General features: G+C 40.5%; 1 protein-coding gene across 3 annotated transcripts in view; it reads left to right on the top strand.

The window, feature by feature from the left end:
* ZBTB16 (zinc finger and BTB domain containing 16) overlaps window positions 1-21,572 on the top strand; it is a 177,171-nt gene that overhangs the window by 102,040 nt on the left and 53,559 nt on the right. For all 3 annotated transcript variants that reach the window (XM_032796119.2, XM_032796120.2, XM_075073466.1), the window contains exon 4: window positions 5,729-5,815. In XM_032796119.2, coding sequence (XP_032652010.1) covers window positions 5,729-5,815 — 87 coding nt within the window. The remainder of the gene's footprint in view (window positions 1-5,728; window positions 5,816-21,572) is intronic.

Raw genomic sequence — 21,572 nt, 5'->3', positions numbered from 1 at the left:
AATACAGACTCTAGTTGGTTCAGTCAAGGATTCATGCTTAGTCTTCATTTTCTCAATGTTTAAAGTAACCCCATGTCCCAAATGAGAATCTTCCTTAATTTTGACCAAGAGAATAACAGGTAGGTGCAGTATATGGACACAGATGTTTCCTCTGTTGGCTACTAAGTCTCATTCTTCCATGGCCAAAAAGTGATGCTGGCCAATTACAAGGAGGCTTATGTGCTGATACCTTGCTAGGTGGTACTTGGTGCTCAGCTTCTTTCTTGGCTACCAGACTCCCTACCCTTAATGCCAGCAGTCCTAAGGCGCAAGGGTTTTTCGTGTTCAGGTTTTATGAGATAATGGAGTTCACGTGCTGAAGCAGGCTTCACTTTACTGTTGAGTTTGGAAGCATCACTCAAAAGAAGCAGTTCTTAATTTTCATCCACATTTATGCTTGGATTATTTATCTCCACTGCCACCACTCCTTCTTCTCCAAAAGCCAGCAGAAGCTGACTCGTATCTCTTGTTCTTTGTGAGCGGTGGTGACCACAGTGGGTTGTTTTTTGGGAGGTACAGTTAATATCTCTGGGGCTGTGGAGAAAGGGCTATAGCTGTTTGGTACATTCAGGGTGGCAGAATAATGCTGAATGAGAGGGATGAGGAGTATGGAGGTTTGCAGCCAGTCTAGAGGACAGCAGTGACTAGGCAGAATCCTGCTGAATGGAAAAAGCAGCCGCTCTGTTGTATGTTTATGCCAGTCCTTTGCAGCATGGACCTTTATTAGGCAGGGGCTATAAATGTACTTGTACAAATATAAATGTAAGCCTCTGAGAATCTGTGCCACTTACAAAGCATGTTCTCCATCACAGCTGACCCTTAGCAGCATGCTAAGTTCCGTCCTGTTGGGTAGATCATCTGAAGAGAGAGAGAGATAATACTGTAGGCAATGCAAACTCCTTACTAAAAATACCCCAAATAATATTTACATTTTAATGGACTAATAGTTTCTATAGTTGTTTTCTTCAGTAACACCAGAACCTTTTTGATGTATTGCTCTTAAGCATGGGATCTCCAGAGCTCTCTGTAATAAACATCTCCATTTTTTTCTAAACTCTGTTATAATAAGCGCAGATGCTGGATGACATTTTTCCTGGTGACTCACATATTAAAATTAACCTTGAACTATTTACATGCTCAATCACTGCATTCTCTTCTCCTCTCTGCCCTCTTTCCCCCGCCCAATCATGTGTACATTACAGGAATTCTGGCTCTGTATCAATTTTTGTTTTGTTGGTTAAAAAAAAAAATTCCCTGCCTGGAGTACACATCTACTTGAGTGAAAGAACACACAGTACTGGCCTTTTGAAATTGGCAGGCAGTGTACTGTTCCCTGACTGATAAGAGGTACTGTAAATAAAACTGTACGGCATAGCCTGTTGTAAAATGCCCTATGTCTGTACTTATTGTTCTGACAGCTTATGCTGTTTTGGGGTATGCTGTTTTGGTACACTCTGTACTTCCTTATGTAACCAAGCATGCATATCTCATCAGAACATTCAAGATGTTTATTTTAAAATCTCAAGGAATTTTTCAAACCCTCCATTAGATGCTGGCAAGCTCTTTATTTTTTTGTTTTGCATTTATAATATTAGTCTTTGAGATTTTCCCCCACTCCTTTCTCATTCCAGTTGCATCTCACAATTTTTGTTTGTGGGTTTTTGGGTGGCACATGAGGGTTAGCAGTAGCCATTCTCCAGGCATGCCCAAGTACATGAGCCAACTTCTCCCAGAGGGGGAGCATTTTTCTGTTGCTTTGCAAAAACTACCTATTGAGCTTGGAAAAATGAATAAGATTTTTCTAGTGTTGTCTGTCTCCCATCTTGTCTTCATGGTTATCATCTCTTTTGAAGATGGGTGGTGGTGGTGGGCTTGTTTGCTTCTCCAGCCCAAGAAGATTCTGCAGTCAGGCTTGGTAGCATCACAGCCTTGTGCGTTTGTTTGTGTCCTGGTCACACGGCATTGTAGCGATCAGTCCCCAGTCAGATTTCTTTGGTACATAAAGTGTCCTGACCCACCTGCTCCTGACCTTGATAAACATCTTGAGACTAAAGGAGGACCTACCCAATCAGGAAACTTCATCTTCCACATGGGCAAAAGACACAACACTGCTACGTTTGGGTCAGGGAATGCTGCAAATACAGCAGGTTCACAGCCATAAGCAGTGAACATGAAGGTTTTAATGGTGTCTAGAACAAGCGGAAAACGACCTGAAGGTGTTTAAGTGATGACCTATTTACTGTGCTGCCTTAGCTGATGTGGTACATTGGTGAAACTTGCTGCTGTATCGGGTTGATGTAACTTCCAGGGTAGTGCCTCCCATTGGGGGCTTGAAGGAGTTTGACACATCTGAGTAGTTTTGTTGCCCCCAGTGATTGTTTACTGTACATCATGTACAAAATTTCCCCGAAGTGCCTATGTAACTCGGGAGCTTAACGCCCATTGACATGAGTCATGTAAAGTGGCTTTGAAATTTTTTGGCCATTATTAACCAAACAAATCTGTATTCTAGGTGCAAGTTAATACACGCTTCTTACTACAGGCTTTGGCCAAAATTTCCTTTTCATTGCACGTTGTTCAGTGGCTTCATATCTCAGGATACCGTGGCCTATCCATTGTTCACCCATTGCTTTCCCAGGAGTTTATAGAACTGGGCTGTGTTAATTTAAACCTGGACAGTACAGTGCAATTGCTTATCAAAGCTTCTTTTATTTTAATAAAGAACAGCACAGAAACCTAACAAGGTGTTCTGTATATCATAGGCTACAGGGAAATGAGAGACTGAAAGGGTCTATTAGACCCAAGAGTATGTCCTTCCCTTCGAGTTCAGGATATAAGCCTCCAATGGAGGTAGCCGGTATTAAACTGATACAGTACTTGATTGAAGCTGGAAGGCAGGGCTGCATTGCTAGCAGTGCATGTCTGTATTTGTAAGCTAGGGCAAACTATTGTATCTGATCAAATTAATGGCCTGATTTTTCAGAGTTGCTGAGCATTCCTGAACTACCATTGAGTTGATTGACTGTCTGGGGTTTTGAGCCCCTCTGAGAATCAGGCTGTTAAGGCCCTACTGTACGTCTGCATGCATGTTTTCATTTTTGGCACGCCATCCACTCAAACTGTTTTTCTGCTTAGTGCATGTATCATTTTATCCATTTTCTAGATATGGCAGGAAGTTGTCCCAGACTGCCCCAAACTTGTTAGCATTCTTCCTCCTGTCATATATTGCTGCTTCTAATGCAATGCGGCCAGCCAGAACAGCAGAGCAAGTACAGAAGTGAGTCATTTCAGACATGCTGTATTTGATGTGCAGGAACCCAAAAGTGCATCTTCTTTAAAAAGAAGAAAAAAAAAAAAAAAAAAAAAAAACCCAAAACCTGCCAAAAATTAGCATATGCTTGGGGTTAAATGTGGACTACATGCGTTTGTTTGGTTTTTTTTCCTATTTTAGAAAAAAGTAAATGGCTTGAATGAACTGGCATTTGTCTGCAATCAGACTGGTTTACCCTAAGTCTCAGAGATGTCAGCCTTTGGCCGTTCAGTGCATATGCAGTACCAATAGGAACTGTACTGGCCTTTTGGATCATTGATCCAGGAACAAAACATTCTCTGAGTAATCTCTGCATGACAGACTGTAATAGAACTGACCTTTCTAATTATGTTGGTAAGAGAGCTATGTTTTGTTATTAAAGCAGTACTTTGTTAGTGGAGAAAAGGGGCAGCTGGCATCCTATCCTTGCTTGTTCTCTTTATCTCCTTTCTCTTTGAACTAGGGTAGCGTAAGCTTGGCTGGAAGTCAAGTTGGCCACATCCATATTGTATTCAAGTCTTATCCCATAAAGAAGCTCTTAAGAAATAATCTGCCTGAATAAAAATATATACACTTAAAAAAAATTGCATATACCTGAAAGGAGCAAGTGCCCGTTAATGACTTTCTAAATGTGTAACTGGCTATATGATGTCACTGGAGTGCCTTTTTTTTTTTTTTCTTTTCTTTTTTTTTAAAGGGAACAGCCATGTGGTTTATGCACAGTTGAGTTGTTTTGAATGCAAACTTGACATCATACCGAAGGCAGCAGAGAACAACATATGCACAGTAAACAGGCAGACTGTCTTATTGATTAACAGATGAGACCTCTATTATCGATCAAAGCTTGGCGAGAAAATTTATCACTTTTAATTTCACTGCTGCCAAATATTTCTGCCCGTGAGCCAGCCGTTACTAAGACAATTTAAAGGCAAAGGAATTCTCTCTTTAATGGATCTCATGGCACCTCTGTCTTTCTGTACCTGTTCTGTCTGCAGCTTTCTCTAAAGCCCTGTATTTTTGAGGGGGGCAGTGAAGTACTTTTCTTTGTATTCAATTTGGAGGGACAGGATGAGGATGAGAAATGCCATCTGAATTCCTGGAAATAAGCCACATAGCATTTTGGTGTCTCATGATGGGAACGCTTTCAAATGTAGCAGGGGAAGCTATGTAGCTAAGGTATAAACAAGTGAGGTAGCTGGCTTTTTTTCCCCGCATCAACCAGCTTGAAGGTTACCTTGTCATACTCTAATCATTGTTTAGTTTTCTTACAGCAGATAAATCAAACTTCAAAATCTAACAAATGCGTTCACAGCTTTGTCCTGGCAGCATGTGCTTAGAAGATTGTGTATATTGTTAATCTATTTTTATCTGTAAGTTACTTATCTGCTGTTAGACATCCTGTTTTTTTTCTCATTATAACTAGAGCCTCTGACCCATTATATGCAGTGCATGTTGATAGCAATTTTCTAAGAATTCCCACAAATACCACATCTCTCTAATAGTCAGAGAAATATCTGTGCCTTTCACTAAATTGTGTTGTTTCTGTCACATTTCTTATCAGATGGTGCTGCGTTCTTTCTTTCCTCTCTTCTTTAGATACTGGTAATAACTGCTACAATTGGCAGAGAGTGCAGGAAAACCAATAAAAACTAGATCAGTTACAACTCTGGTGAAAGTCACTGATGTCTAATGATTTTTTAAACAAATATCTAATTTGTTGGAAAGCAGCTCGTTAGTTTTAAAGAGCAATGTAATATTAATAGTGTATTTTATTATGAAGCTGTTTTTCTGAGCTACTACAACCATATGTTTTCTTTTGCTGAGTTTATTCTTTTGGAGCTGCAGAAGACCCACTGCTCCTGGTTAAATTGGGATCTGTGGGTTTTCTTACTAGGTATAAAATATTTGATCCTTCTACTGAAATGGATTTCCTGGCCTAAAGCGAACACTTCTTCCCTTTTTGGGAATTACCCTAGTTTGTATCACTTTCACAATGATAGCACAAAATGGTGACAGAGAGAGTTGCTCTTTCCTGTCCTAGTGCATGGATAATTGGTATTGCATTATCAAATACTGATTCAGATACTGCTTTTGTTAGCAATGTTGGATATAGACTTGTTCAACTTATTCTGGTTTGGCTTATTACAACAAAATCCCCATTAATTGCAGTGTTCTGAAGAGTCTGACACTGTTTTACTTGGCACAGAGACTCTTACCTTAAAGTCGTCTGTGTCTGTCTTTCCTTCCTACTGTACCTTAAATGTCCCTGTTGGAATATTTTCTCTGACAGATTGTATTTCCATTGGATCATCTGAAGCCATATATTGTGCCTGGGTATCTTCATAATATGCTCTTTCTTTATTTTTCTTTCCTCTCTAGCGGGTGCCAAAGCGTTTGTCTGTGATCAGTGTGGTACACAGTTCTCTAAAGAAGATGCTCTGGAGACCCACAGACAGACACACACCGGTATGTTGACTTGGTTTTTTTTTTGGTTTTTTTTTTAAACACATCCTCAAAAAACGTAGTTGATTTGCACAACGCCACCTGGTTGAGCAAGCAAAGCTTTCCAGGAATCCTGGATAGACCCAGACAGAGGAATAAATGATATAATTTGTGTGATGTTCACCTGTCCGTTAGCGCCAATTGGAGATAGCAGATGATACCCTCCCTCCCCAGGTTCACCCAGAGGTTGATACAGCAAGATTTTTCCTTGTCAAACAATTTTTCTTAACTTTCAGAACTATTCCCAAAAGCCCTCTTCTATCAAAAGCCAAAATCACAGTTCTTTCTACCAAGAGAAGAGAGTGTTTTCTTGGGGGGAGAGGGTGAACATCCCCCCTCCACCCTTTATCTTTTCCCATTCAGTTTCTAACAGGTGATCCTTGCAAAGGGGAGGGACAAGGAGCCCTGTTTCTTAAGGATGCTCAAACTTTTTCTGTAGAAGACTGTACAGAATATATAGGATTGGAAGGATTGGCTTTTTTTTCTGTAAATGTTGATTTCACTGCACATGCACAAACCAGCAAAAAAAAAAAATCCCTTGGTGGTAATCAAAATTTAGAAATAGGCAAAGTAAGAAATCTTGCTGAGAACTTACTCGAGTTCCGCTTGAATGTGTACAAAACATGTAACAAATGCTGCCTAAAGCAGGTATTTACACTTCGGCTAAAACAGCAGGCCTGTAAAGCTTTAATTGTTTGAATCTCAATGTCTACTGTCATTAAATAATTGTCTGATCCCCCATAATTTCCCAAAATTGTTGAAATTTAAATAGGCTAAATATTTAAAATAAACATTGCTATTATCTATCAATATTATGAAAAACAATTGAGTTCTGCCAAACCAAAGAATAAACAGGAGCTAGGTCTGCCCTGGTTCCGCTAGTCAGGAGGTGGAGATGAAATGTCCTAACTATCTTCTGTTAAATGGCTCAACAGAGGAACTACAAGTTTACTCTTGGTCCCTATTGGGAAATATTGTCCAAGTGTCTTGTGTATCATTCAGATACTGTTCTGGAACACTGAGAAATGTTTTTCCAGGACAATACAGGCTGCTTCTTTTTGTTTAGTTACCCAGGTCAGAGCAGGGCAGTGGGGGTGTGTGGGATTGCCTCTATCTATTACCAGCAAGTGGTTTCACTCCCTTCTGATAACTCCTGTTGTCTGAGTGTTGTCTTCCCCTTGCATGCAGAGCTTTGCTTTCTAGGCATAGCCCTCTCTGCTTTGGATTTCGTTTCTGCTCCTAGGGTCCTGTTTGGCTCTAAAGAGGTGAGGCGTTGAAAGGACAAGGTTTTAACGAACAATTGCTCTTAATTATTTTGGCTTCCTTTAACTAAAGTCAGTTTGATAACAAGGCATTTAGCTGAAGTCTTGTTACCTGAGAAGATTTAAAACTAAGCCGAATGAAACACTAGACATCATGCTCCACGGGACAATCAAACATTGGCTAAGGCAGGGAAGTGGATTGACTATATGGGGCTTTCTAGCATCTCCAGTTTATATAAGCCACTGACAGTTCTTTAGGAGTTCTTACCCAACGTTTCTTTTCTCATTGCCCTCTGATGGTGGGGGGACAGTATGGTTCTGCTGAATATTTCTGAATATTTGTGTAGTATGACATTGCACCTGCATTTTCATCATCATGGCCATTCTGGGAAACACTTAGGAGAAGAACCAGCTGTCTGACTTGTGGGATTTGGCTGAGACTTGCAGTGAGACCTCCTATTTCATACAAAATCTACAAAAATGAATTTTCCAAGGCTAAATGTTTTTTTCCCTCTCCATTCCTCACTTTGAAACCTCTTTCTGCTTGTACTAAATTCCACGTACAGCAGTTGAAAGCAGAAAGCTCAGAGGGTTTTTTAGACGAAATAGAAAAATCTACTGAAGGACTAATATTTCCTGTCTCTCTGCTAAGCTAAATGTGTTCTGAAAGATCAGATTGTATTATCAGCTGTGACCTGAAACCTTTAGTGTAGAAAAGTGTTGGTGGCTACACACGCTGGACATGAAATGATCTGTCAAAATGTTACTCGGTGCAAGGTTTTCAAAAATCTAAGATGGTTTGATTGGAATCTAAGAGAAGGAGTCTCGGGATGTTGTTGCCAGGGAGTTAAAACCTCTTACATTACAGAAGCTGAGTTGGGGAGCTTTCAGTCTTTTACATGATAGCATATCCTGCCTCAGAGCTGTTGTCCTATTCCATGAAGAACATGTTGATAAATCCATTATAGGGTCATGTATACCAGCTATATGCTTACACAGAGCTCTTCTCCAGGTCTGGGAAAGGTACTCAAAGTGTCACAGTAGCTGGAGAAGAGCTCTGTGAAGCTTGTCTCTTTCAAAACCAAAGTTGGTCCAATAAAAGGTTGTTATCTCACCTACGTTGTCCCTAACAAAGGATGGAGACATTCTCATTTAGGGCTTGTCTGGGCTTGTGCTGCTGAGAGGCGTTACCACCACCAGAGAAGTGGAAACTGACAGGAAGCACTTATTAACTGCGTCAACATTTGTCTTGCAGAACTTTCTCACTTGCTAGCAAAAAAACAAACCAAGAGGTGTTGAGGGTGTTGCAGTAACTCATGAGAAAAGACACCATTATTTTTTCCTGTTGCGTGATGGCTAGTAATGCCCTTATCATGTCAGGGCTTCGAATACAGGGGTTGAAATAAATGCTGTTGCTCAGTTACATTTCTTAGTCACTGGTCGCTCTCTCTGTTTAACAAAAAATTTATTTCTGTTTTTGTTGAAATTGGACGTTGACCAGTTTGTTGAGATTTTTTTCCTTTCAGTGGTTGGTTCACTGTGTTTTATCATGATTATAAATCCAAAATTCAGATGAAATATTCAGCAAGAAGATTTGGAGGAAATCTGACCATCTCCATAATAAGAGGAGTAAAGTTTTTTCAAAAATACTTATGTGCTATTTTCAAAAGTGTTTTAGGAGTCTGACTCCAAGTCAGTGGGACTTATGCTCCTAAATCATTTAGGCACTTAAGAAGATTCTCACTCTTAATTGACATATCGGTGCCCTTTTTCATCCTATGTGTGTGAATAATTAATTGTCCTTTATCTTGACACTATAGAGGTCATGTTTCATTGGCATAGGACACGTGTAGTTGATGTCAAGGTGTTGACTGGATCGTCACCATAGACAGAGTGCCTAGTCCTGCATTGCAGAAGAGAGACTCTTTGATGTCTGACTTAAGAATATATCCAAAAGAGAGAGAACCAGGTTCTTAGAGGGCTTGGTCTGTGGCTGAAGATCTGACGAGCAAAGCTGGGGCTCTTTGTGCCTTTGAGTGCAGTGGTCCTTGAGATGAAAGCTGCTCTGAGTGGCTCCTAGATGGGAGCTCCTAATTCTTTCCCCCGTGTGAGTGAGTCATGTGGGACTCTTTGCTGAGGTGCTGTTCCCCACACATACAGGCTTATAAACCCAGAGTGAGTCAAAAAGCTATTGGCTTTTCTCTTCCCTTTCCTTTCCTCACAGTGGCCAGCCACTGTATCTCCCTCTTGCGTCTATACTTCCTTTTCCTACCAGATTGACAGCAGGCTTGATCGGTGGCTGATGTGGGAGATGAGTCCCTTGGAGTTGTTTCTTTTGCTTTTTGCTCTGAAACATTTGGAAACAGAGTGGCTGCAAGACAAAATTACAGCCTGCCGTTGAATGATGACTCCTAGTGGAGATGGGGGAACATGATGAGATGCAGGCATTTCTGGGAGCTGTGCGTGGCTGTAGGTGGTGATTGCTTAGTGATCTGGAAGTTCAGCCATTGACTTGTTTGGCTATATGCCCTGAACTCTTGTTGCTACCAACAGATACTTGGTACTTTTATTGCAAGGTATACTGAGCCTGCCTCTCGGTGAAACTGTATTAATAACTCTGAACTCTTTTTTTGTTTGTCAGAGTGCTTTAGTTTTTATTGTTAATAAATTGCCTGTTTTAATATGAAGCTTTGATGGCTCTGGCAAATTTGTATATTCAAAACCAGAATCCATCTGCTGTCTCAAAGCACAAGCTGAGTACGCAGTGATTCTAACTAGCACACGACGTTCAAGCAAAGGCAAGGAAAGAACAACTTATGCATATTGAGTCATTTTTTGAACCATTGAAGGGTACGCTAAATGAACAAACAGTAATATGTATATGGCAGTGTTGTCTTAATTCCCTTCCAGTTCAGTTTGGTTTGTAAATGCACAATACACCAAAAGAATCTATCAAAACAAACAGTGGTGGCATGCAGTGATACATGCCATGTGTGGTTAAGGCTTTGTTGCATGCATTGCTCAGCACAAAGGAAGGGGATGTAGAGTATGGTATTTCCGATTCATACATAAGCTAACTTGACCATTTATTTCCTATCAAAATAATTTAGTGGTGGTTAAAATGGTGGTAGCTCTACCAAAGAGCAAACGGTTTTTATCATGTTGCCTTTTTTTGTTGTGCTTTTGCAGGTTCGTGTTTTGTTTGGGTACAATAATAGGTAAATGCGGGGAACTCCTTGTGCGTTGTATATTGAGACGAATGCATAGTGCAAACGCTGTAGTTTCTAGCATGCTTCTGTTAAAGAGCATTGAAGAGTTAACAGCTAGGCAGCTTCAATGGGAGCATGTATTTCATTTATAGTTCAGAGTCTTTACCCAGTTCTCTAAAGTATAACTAAAAGCAATGTGTGGGGAAGGAGCTGACTTCTTTTTGTACTAAATTAAGCTGTTCCTAATATAGTACAAGCAAGTCTTTTATTACTGAAACTGATAAATACCATTAATGTCTTAATTTATACTCAGAGGTTGAAATTTGACACCTGGACACTATGTTGGCTTGGAAAACACAACCGGTTTTGTGCCAGAGGTTTTAAAGACCAATCAGTAATATAAATTGCTGCATCACTGAACAGGAGTAGGTTCACTGTGTCATTTGATCTGGAAACTTCACTGGCCAAGCAGCAGTTAATAAATTTTCAAATAATTACCCTCCTTATTCAAAGTCAAACTAATTAGGATTGTTTTTTACAAATAATATTGTTTAAACAACTGTATATACTGGATTAGGAAGAGGGTGGGGGAGAATTTGGAATGTATGGGCTACCAAAGCAGGAGGAATTAAATACTGACAGTACTTTATATTCAGTGCTGTTACTACATGTTTGTACAGCACCTGACGCAATGAGATCTTGACCTGCTTGGTTATTGGAAATGACTACAGCATAAATATTTAATAGTAATGTATGGCGTATCTGACCATTGCATGCTGTACAGAGTTGACTTTTCATTTAGCAACACCTGAAAATTTGTACCTACTCCACGAGTTTGGTGGTGGCTGCTAGTTTGGGGACGATGAAGATTGCTTCTGGATAGGACAGAAGGCGTATGTTAATAATCTATTCAAATATTCTCCTCAAACCCCAAACATCATATTGTAATTGTAGGTAGAATTTGATATAACCAGTTTTCACATGCAAACGTAGTTTGCCAGTTCCATGGGAATCCGGGCATAAACTAGGCTCCAACGGACAGGGAATGGAAAGAAATTTAGTGTGGTTTGTGGGATTTCTTGCACCTTCCTTTAAAGCAGCTGATACTGACCACTGTTAGGCAGGATGCTGGACTAGACAAACCATGCCTTTGATCTGATCTGATGATTCCTGTGTTTCTGTGCTAGAATTGTGCCGTGTATAATCTGGAATCCTGGTCGAACATGTCACGTTTTTGTCTGTATCCTTAACCTGCTCAGCTAACTGATGGGATAGAGTTGTGGCTTGAAATGACAGTTCTGTTGGGCTAAAATATGAGCCTCTCCTCTCGCTCTGCCTAGGATAGCTTGGATGGATCCAAAACTTTCTCAGATAGAAGGGAGATTAGGGAGTCGAAGAAATAAACTTACACTAGTACTTGATTAAAGGTCTTGTAGCAACCAGTTCATGGCTTAATATTTTTTTGTTTTGTTTTTAGAACTGTTGAGCACTCTGCACTCCCAGTGAAATAAATGGGACTCTATGGCTGGTCAGCACCTTTTGAAAATCAGATTGTTCATGACATCTGACGAGAAGGTGCAGCATTAGGAATGTGTGTTCTTAAGAAGGCATTTAATGATAACTGAAGCTCAACATGTCCCATGAAAATAAAGTTAAAACAGGGCAGCTGCTAGGTTTCACTAATAACCTTGAAAAATGTGAGCCGATTAAGTGTATTTGATTTAAAGCCTTGGGACTGGAATGTTCAAGACTGCCAAAGAGAGCTACGCTTATGCCAAAACTGTGAAATGGTGACATGAAAACTTAGCTTGGTGGAACAAAAATAGGACTCCTGGGTCACAGGGACCCAAATTAAACAGGTTTATCATCACCTCCTCAAGATGTAAACATGTGCTTCTCAGTTACACATCAGAAATGGGCTTTATGGCAAAAGGAACCCACACTCACCAAGAAATTGATAGCTTCCTGTTGTTGAGCAGCTCTTAAATAGTGCTGCCTCTGGTACAAAAACATTAATTATAGAGGCTGTATTAAAGAAACTTGATTTGCAAATAACTCTCTCTTGCAGAAAAGATTTCTTATATCCCTCCTTTGTCCTTGTCAGCTGGTTGTTTGACAAGCGTGGTGAAAGACCTTCCTTTTGCAGAGGTGCAACAAGTTTATATTACTTCTTGAAGCTGCTCTGGCAGATCATTGCAAGCATGCTGCTATGATTCTTTCTAGAGAGAAATGAGAAAAAGAGGCAGTGTCCAGGGTTGGCTGACCTGACTTGTTCACGAATGCAATTTTTTGAGAAGGGCCACAGACTGAGTCAACTATACAACAGTTACTTTTTACATCTTTTAACGAAGTGTACAAAGTATTGATGATGCATAACATTTTTCCTAGATCAGAAGAAGATGATTTTACAAAGGGTATAGATAAGAAAGGAATCTCTTAAATTTCCATTTAAGTGTGTAGACAGCTCTGGGATGGAACAATTTAAAAACATGGGAAAGCCACCTTATCTAACGTACATTCACATTGCTCCCTGCTTCCTAGAGAGAGGTTATCATGCTGCATCCTAACTTGTCTTAAATTTAAGACTATGTTGACTACTTTGAAACTGACCCTCTCAGTTTTATGATAGAAAAATGAAATTTCTGTTTTGGATACAGTGAGAATTTTTTCTTTCTTTAATGTTTTCCACCATACGTATAGAGACTTGTGTATGTTCTGCATAGCTCAGTTGATTCAGGACTGAAAAGTTCTTTCTGGGTGTTCAGTTTACTTGGCCTGAATCCTACAGTAACAGAAAAAGCAGCAACTGTTTTGGCTTGTCTTCAGAGCAGTGGAACCATAGTGCCATGCCTCTGGGAAAGTGTAGAAAACTAGGCAGCATTTTTCTAAAAATTAAAACAAAAATAAAAACTGCACACATATTCCCATGCGTAGGGGTATGGGAACTCATTCTGTGGGTTCATGTGAGCTGCTGACTCTAAAATATAATAGCTGTTCACTTTTATAAATATCAGAGGTGAATTGTATAGTATTTCCATGAATGTGCCAAGATGTTTAACGTGAGAAATCTTCAGATTCAGAAGTGCTGTGTAACCAGTGTCATGTGCATATGTTTGGACTGTCAGTATGCTAGCATAGGATTACTTTTGACCTAATTTCACACTGATATTACAGAGGCATGTTTTATGCCAAATATAGAATTTATTTTCATAGCATATGCCCTCACCTCCACCATGGCAAGCAGCCCACTTTTTGATTTGTGGGGTCAGCGCTACTGTTCCCTGTCAGGTGTAAGAAGCCTCAGCAAGGCACTTCATTCTTATGGCATATTCGATATGGGCCAGGGCTGCTCCTCATTACTGGCCGCCCAGAGTGTATTCTGTCCATAGTGGCAAGAACTGAACTAAGAGGAAACCTGCATTTGAACTTCTAATGAGAACCCTTTCACAATGATGAACGATCATATTGTCCCAGTGAAAGAGGGAGGATGGGAAGGGAGAAATTCACTTAAAAAAATGAAATGAACAGTTTGAGACACAAGGGTGGATGAGGTAATATCTTTTATTGGACCAACTTTGTGAGTGAAATACAAGCTTTTAAGCTACACAGAGCTTTCAGGTAGTACCTCAACCACCTTGTCTTTCTGCATGGCTACAACAATACTGCAACATATGGCTGGTTCAGTGAAGAACGGCCAAGAAAACAGGCACAATGTGTGGGAGTTCTCTCTGTCCTGTTCCTGCGTGGCAAGGGTCCACCCACCGTTCCCAGGCATAACTTCATGCCTCAGCTCAGTTCCATTCAGTGGAATGGTTGCTTGCAGGTTGGAGATGAACAGAACAGAACACCTGCTTGGATCTGCCTTCTGTATTGTGTGTAGTTCTGCCATGTTCCATGTCATTCATTTCCTCTAAACTAAATGCCAATATTTTCAGTAACTCATACAGAAATCTTTCCATGACTCTAATCACTTTAATCCTCTGCCCCCTTCTATTTTTGCTATATCCTTTTTCAGAAAGGGTGCAGAGACCTGAACACAGCATTCCAGGTGAGGACAGCCGCCTGATTTCTACAATGGTGTTATACTTTCCATGTATTCCTCATGCATCTTAAGATTTTGCATGCTTTCTCAACTGCCACTTGAAAGGAGGCGTGATTTTCATGGAGCTGTCCACAGTGACAACCAGATCTCTTTCCCAGAGTAGTTACATTTAATTTAAAACCTGGTAAGGTGTATGAGTAATTGAAATGATTCTTTCCAGAATGCATTACCTCGCATTTGTCAACACTGAGTTTCATCAGCTATTATGCTTCTCGTGGCCCTAAACTGGTTAGGACTCTGTGAACTTCCTCACAGAGTATATCTACCTCTGAGCTGGATGCTTGGAGCTAGTGGCTAAAGATAGCGCTGTGTCCATGGTGGCATGGACGGCCACCCCACGTACAGTCCCACCTGACCCCCTTTTATGGAGGGGGTTAGAGGGGGAAAAAACCCACAAATATCAAGATTAAGTTCAAATTTCCTGGGCTAATGGAGCAAAATTGTACATGACACCGAGAAAACAAGGGCAAAGTTATAAATAAATGGGAGCCCATTTACCATTTGACCCCCAAATCAGTATTTAGGAGTCTAAATAGCACCTTGATTTGTCAGGAACACTGAGCACCCAGCAGCTTCTATGGACTTCAGGGGGAACTGGCTTGTGCTCAGCACTTTTGAAAAACAAAAACAGGCCACTTACATAGGTACCTAAAAACGGACTTAGAAGCCTAACTTTAGGACCCCAGCTCCAAAAAGGCTTGGACAAAATCCGCATGCATACCAAGAAGATGGGCGGCCATTCCCACTCCTTGTGCTATTCCATCCTGTATAAAATGGACATGTGCTCAGGCATCTAGCCCAACAGAGCTATTTTTAGGTGCTACCTTGAGCAGAGCGAGCACAGGTATATGCAGGCAAGCTGGGAATCATACCTCACAGTTCAGATATAGATAGACCCATAGTCTTCTGTGCTTTAGATGAAGGGTAAAATTTTCAAAAGCATCCAGCCTTAAAGCCCAAGTCTCATTGTGAAAAGTGAATGAAACACTCAAGAGCCTAAGTCTCATTGAAAATCAATGGGAGTTAGCCTCGTAGGTGCTAAAATCACACTTAAAAATGACTCTGAAGCGTCAGTCACTTAGGTTCTTTCGATATTTTACCTTTATAATTTTACCAAAATGATTTGGCCTATAAATTTTGCAACCTTGCCGTTCACCTGGCCCAAGTCAGAGCACCGATGAAGACATTAAATGTCACTGGTCCTAACAGTGAATGCACTTACTCCGTCCCTTCTAAGAGGAAGTTGTTGTCTGCTTTAAACCTGCCCTCTCTTTATATAAACCTGACTACTGATCTTTGATTGCTGCCCCATTACATCCTTTAGCTAGAAAAAAAACTCCTTTATGACATCCAAACATCAGTGCACACACAGTAGAATGGATTTAATAAAACCAATGTGTAAGTGAAACTAGAAAAGCTATAAATCACTTTGGTGGTGTTCACGGGATGTTGGTAGCATTTTGATTTAATAGTTGGACAAACACAAGGATCTATTTTATTCAGAGTTTACAGGCCTCAGGGCTGTTATTCCTCCAAATTTAATAGCATTGAAATTGCAGGGTTTGCGATAATTTGCCTATCACTTTCTGCTCTGCCATTGATGTTTATTGTTAGCGGGATGGAATCTCAATCTGATTCACTTAGATAACATGTCTGTTAAACATTTAGATAATTGTGCCATCATTAACTTGTCACATTATTTTAGAAATTCAAAACAGTACTGTGGTAAGTGGCGGTAGAAGGGGGGGTAGATCCTACATGCGCACAAATGGGGAAAGGAGAAGTTGACAATGCATATGGCTTTCACTCTGGAGATCCTTACAATGTATTCGGGAAAGGTATATGTGTTGTAGCCAGTTACTGGTAAGCTGCAGAAGGCTCTAGTGCAGTGGTCCCCAACCTTTTCGTCTGGCAGGCGCCAGACGAAGGACCATGGCGGCAGTCGAGCATATGCCAAAATGCCACCGAAATACGGCGGCATTTCAGCAGATGTTCGACTGCTGGCCAGGACGCGGGTGCATTTAGATGCCCCCGTGGGCACCGCGTTGGGAACCCCTGCTCTAGTGTTTGAGTGTCCGTTTTATACAGGATGGAATAGCACAAGGAGTGGGAATGGCCGCCCATCTTCTTGGTATGCATGCGGATTTTGTCCAAGCCTTTTTGGAGCTGGGGTCCTAAAGTTAGGCTTCTAAGTCCGTTTTTAGGTACCTATGTAAGTGGCCTGTTTTTGTTTTTCAAAAGTGCTGAGCACAAGCCAGTTCCCCCTGAAGTCCATAGAAGCTGCTGGGTGCACAGTGTTCCTGACAAATCAAGGTGCTATTTAGACTCCTAAATACTGATTTGGGGGTCAAATGGTAAATGGGCTCCCATTTATTTATAACTTTGCCCTTGTTTTCTCGGTGTCATGTACAATTTTGCTCCATGAGCCCAGGAAATTTGAACTTAATCTTGATATTTGTGGGTTTTTTTTCCCCTCTATCCCCCTCCATTAAAGGTTAATCTCAAAATCAGGCTTGTTGGTGGGTTGTTGTGGGTTTGTTTTTGGTTGTTTTTTTTTTTTTTTAACATTTGTTGAGCTATTTTGCAGCAATCAAAATAAATCTGATGGGTGAAAACAATTGAAACCTAACATCCATGTTTTTTAGACCTAATGATACGTTGCACTAAAAATCTTAAGATAAAATTAGCCTTTTAAAAAATTCCTTTGTTGCTTTAAATTTCATATACCCATTAGTACCAGGACAAAGCCTAATCTCTGGAATATGAGAGGGAGCTGCAGTTGAGCCCTGAAAAGCACTGGCAGAATTCTAGGGAGGAAGCGTGTATGTGTTTGCATGAAAATTTTTTGCTGATGCCGTAAACTGACATCAAACAAGAGCTGGGCCAGAAATGGTTTGCTTGTTTGGTCCAATAAGAGCTTTTGAGATGACACAATTTTTCCTATCCTGAATCAGGACAAAAAATTAAGATCTCAAATTTAGAAGAACCAAAAATCGGAGGAGGTGCATTTTGATTTAGGACGTTTTTTAAATTTTATGTAAAAAAATTAAGTTGTTTGAAACCAAATCCTTTTTGTTTTAGAAATATCAAAACAGGACCTTCTGACAGTTTAATAACTTTAAAAAAAAAAAAAGTTCAAATTAGGAGATTCATCAAAACTGATGCTTTTCTACAAACAAGTTCAGTTTAATCAAATCTCCACTTTCTGACTCAAAAAACCCCCATTTTGCCAGAAAATTCCCAACCACCTCTGCATCTAGCTATTGAGGGGTTAGAAGGGTAAATATAGCAAAGTAATATAAAGCTGTGTTCTCCTGTGAAAAAAGAGAAACCCCTTTTGCCTTCCTTCAGGTATACCCATTCACGGTCTATTCAGTCGACATCTTGATAGATGGAAGCTGTCTAAATGAGTTAGGATTACAAATCATAAAGCTGAGCATCTCAGTTTTTAAAAAATTAAAAAAAAAACCCAAACAGACAAGCTGTTGGGGGTGAATGGGATGTTACGGTCCTTCCTGCCGGGTCTTCATCTTAACACCTGTCCAAATCAACTGTACTATCAGTGTATTTTGTGCAGAGATATTTATCCTCGCTGTTGCATGGCACACTATCAGTTATCTATTGGCTCTTCTGTCAATGAGATGAACTGGTTCTGTTGGGCAGTTTTTCTCTGAAGTTATTCATTCTATTCTTATACAGGAGCAAGTCTACGGTAGCTTCTGTTTAAAACCTGTTTGACAGCTGACCCATCTCAAGGGCTGTTCAGTGGCAGATTGGTCTGGTTATTTTAAAGGAAGGAGTCGGGATGCTGGAAGGACAGCTAAATTGTGTGGGGAGGCAACTGGCATTGTGACCCTCTGTGCCAGATGACAACAGATTTGGCCCAATCATGGCAGCAGGGAAAGGGCTCTACCTTACACCACCCAGCTCTGGTCAGGGGCCAGAGGCGGTTCTCTACCCATCATTTATGTGTCCCCTATGAGTTCAGGTTCTTAAAGTTGGATGCATGGTCCCTCATCTGAAAAATAGAGGGGCAATGAAAGGCCCTTAACCCCCCCCCCCTCCCCGGCACCTATGGAAGGAGGCTTGGGGATGGAATGGAAGGGAGGTGAGAAACCTTGAGATATTCAGTTAAGCACCCAACCCTTTGAATGCTTCTCTGAAGCTCTGTGAGATCTGCAAAGTGAGGCTGGAAAGCTCTGGATGATAAATTTTCTTGTCTACTTTTCCTAGGTTTCTGAGGTGGGTCCTGTGATATTACCAAAAGCCACCTTCCATTTCCCAGCTTTAGTCCACACCAGTTGGAAGCGTGAATTACCTTTCTTGACTCATCTTGGTTTTTCCTCTTTCAAGGCTTGATCCAAAGCCTAGTGAACCCAATGGGAGTCATTCCATCTACCCATTGACTTCAGTAGGTTTTAGATCAGTCCCCTGAAAATGCAAGTGTGTGCAAAAATGAAGAGAGAGACTTCATATTATAAAATATATCAGGAACTTCAAAGATCACTTTATGGTTTGGGCTGATCCATATGTTCTCAGCATCAGTTAGCCCACTGGAAGTAAAACTCTATAGAATAGCACCATTACACATGTAAAGCAAAGAGTCAGCACGTTTTCCTCAACAAAACAAATATAAAATCTTCCCAGACTGCCTATGACTTCTATTACTGTTTCACAGTACTCTGGAGAGTTTTAAGATAACAGCTTGATTAAGCATATGAGGAAAAATACTATCAGATAACATTCTTCTCCACAGATAGAGATAATGTACTGTAGCATTAAGTATGTTTCAGGGTAATTATCTTTCCAGTAGTTATTTTAGTTACATGAACAAAAAAGGGAAGGAGGGAAGGCTCAGCAGGTGCAGAATAGAATGTAGGTGGATATGGTAACCAGGCATATGTATGTTGACTATGAGCAGTAACAGAGGTAGGCTTTTGGGGTCTCATTCTGGCTCCCCGACTGTGGTGTAAACTTCATAGACTTCAGTGGAATTCCTTTTGATTTGTGTTGGTACGGGAGGCAAATATCCAGCCCTTCGAGTCTATACACCAAGCTCTTTTGTCACCAGGTTGTTCTGGTAGCAACTTTTCTGATATTTAAATATGCTGCACATCAGTTTCTCCCCTGTTAACCACAGGCTGATTGAATTAGAATAGGACTTTCCTATTTCACTGTTTCGATCATCATTAAACTGTGCTAGTTACAGCAGAAACAGTTACTTTTGAGATTGTACTTGAAGGCTTTGGTGCACTTTGCCTGGCTGCGTGAGGAATTGGCACGTCTGCCCTGTAATTGCTCCAATTTCAGATGGAAATATGGTCAAGGGAACAATAAACACTGTTTTTTGCTTTTCAGTAAGAACAGAAAACTTTCCATGAATTTAGGAGCAATTCAAACCACTGGACAGAATTCTTCCCTCAATCAGATGTCTGTTCTATTCCATATGAACCCCTGAGTTCAACAGCAATGTTCCTTAATCGTTCTTCCATCAGGCATGGGGGTGTGATGATGTATAGGACCAGCCCAGCGGTCAACAGGAAAAGAGATCAGCCATCTTTTTTTGGCTGGAGCACTGATGCCTGTCATGAGTGAATGCTGGTAGCAGAATTGAGCCAGCTGTGGAAAATTATTTAATTCACCTCACTCATCATAAGAGGGATGGTGATGCTTGGGGAAGGTAGAACCTGGGTTCTGCAATGAAAGCAGGATTTCCAAAGAGCTAAGAGGCGAATCAAGACGTGCCTCCCTCTTCTACGAGGCTGCAATGAGCCACACTCTAGATTTTTGCTTTTGGCTTTGGTTGAGAAAAGCCTTACTCCATTTCTTTTTGGCCTTTCCAGGCAGGGCATTCTTTGCTTATTTGTTTTCCAAGTTGCAAAGTGGAAGTGACAGAAGAGTTAAGTAACTTTTGTGTTTTGGTTTTCACCAAATTGTTGTTCTTAACCTCTGAGGATAGGACAAGAGGCAATGGGCTTAAACTGTAGCAAAGGCAGTTTAGGTTGGATGTTAAGAAAACTTCCTAATTGTTAGATGGTTAACCACTGGAATAAATTGCCTAGGGAGGTTGAGGAATCTCCATTATTGGAGATTTTTAAGAGCAGGTTGGACAAACACCTGTCAGGGATGGTCTAGATAATACGTAATCCTGCCATGGCTGCAGGGGACTGGACTAGAAGACCTCTCGAGGTCCCTCCTAGTCCTACACTTCCGTGAGTCTGTGGAAGTGCTGCAACGTTCTGACACAGCTGCAGACACTAGGAAGCCTGCAAAGCAGGAACGGCAGAGTTAAGAACTATTGGAGCTGGTAGAAATGTTGACAAAGTGACAATTTTTCCCATGAAATTTTTCATGAAAATCCTTTACTGTTTTAACTAGTCCTAATTTATTATTATTACTAATTTTGTAAGTGTCATTGTGGGGACTTAATAATAATGATGGTAAAGATAACATTGTGGCCTGAGTGGATCAATTGGATGATGATGATGATAAAAAAAAAGTCTCAGGTTTTGTACAAAGGTAACAACCATGTTCTTCTCATTTTTTGTGTGCCAATGAAGAAAGTTTAAAATAGTGTTGCCAACTCTTGCAATTCTACTGCAAATCTTGAAAATCTGGGAATTTTCTAAAAGTCCAAAAAGCTGGAGTCCTGTGGATACACCAGAATCCCAGTTATCATTAAAAAGAAGGATAGGGGCAAGCAACAAAGTATATTTCCACCCCATAGGGCTGCAGAAAAAAAATCTGGAAAGCATGAAGACTAAACATGCAAAAGCCATCAGTCAAATAAGAACCTCAACATTGTTGTTTTTGAAGTGTAATGATTTGTAAGCCAATCTTATGAAGATTTGGGGCCTGACTCATCTTTAAACACTTGGCGGTAGACAACATTGAAAATATTGCTGCTGTGCTAGTTTAATACACCAAGATCCTGATCCTTCCAGCACTTCCACACGAGAGTAAAGAATTTTCATAGAATCATAGAAGATTAGGGTTGGAAGAGACTTCAGGAAGTCATCTAGTCCAATCCCCTGCTCAAATCAGGACCAATCCCAACTAAATCATCCCAGCCTAGTTTGCCGCATCCAGGGCCTAAATGATTTGATCCTGGTGTTGGTTTCTAAGTAGAAGTTGTATGTGGATCACAA

The sequence above is a fragment of the Chelonoidis abingdonii genome, chromosome 18, assembly GCF_003597395.2.
Source record: "Chelonoidis abingdonii isolate Lonesome George chromosome 18, CheloAbing_2.0, whole genome shotgun sequence".
Lineage (NCBI taxonomy): Eukaryota > Metazoa > Chordata > Testudines > Testudinidae > Chelonoidis > Chelonoidis abingdonii.
This window is presented reverse-complemented; position numbering and strand designations above follow the sequence as displayed.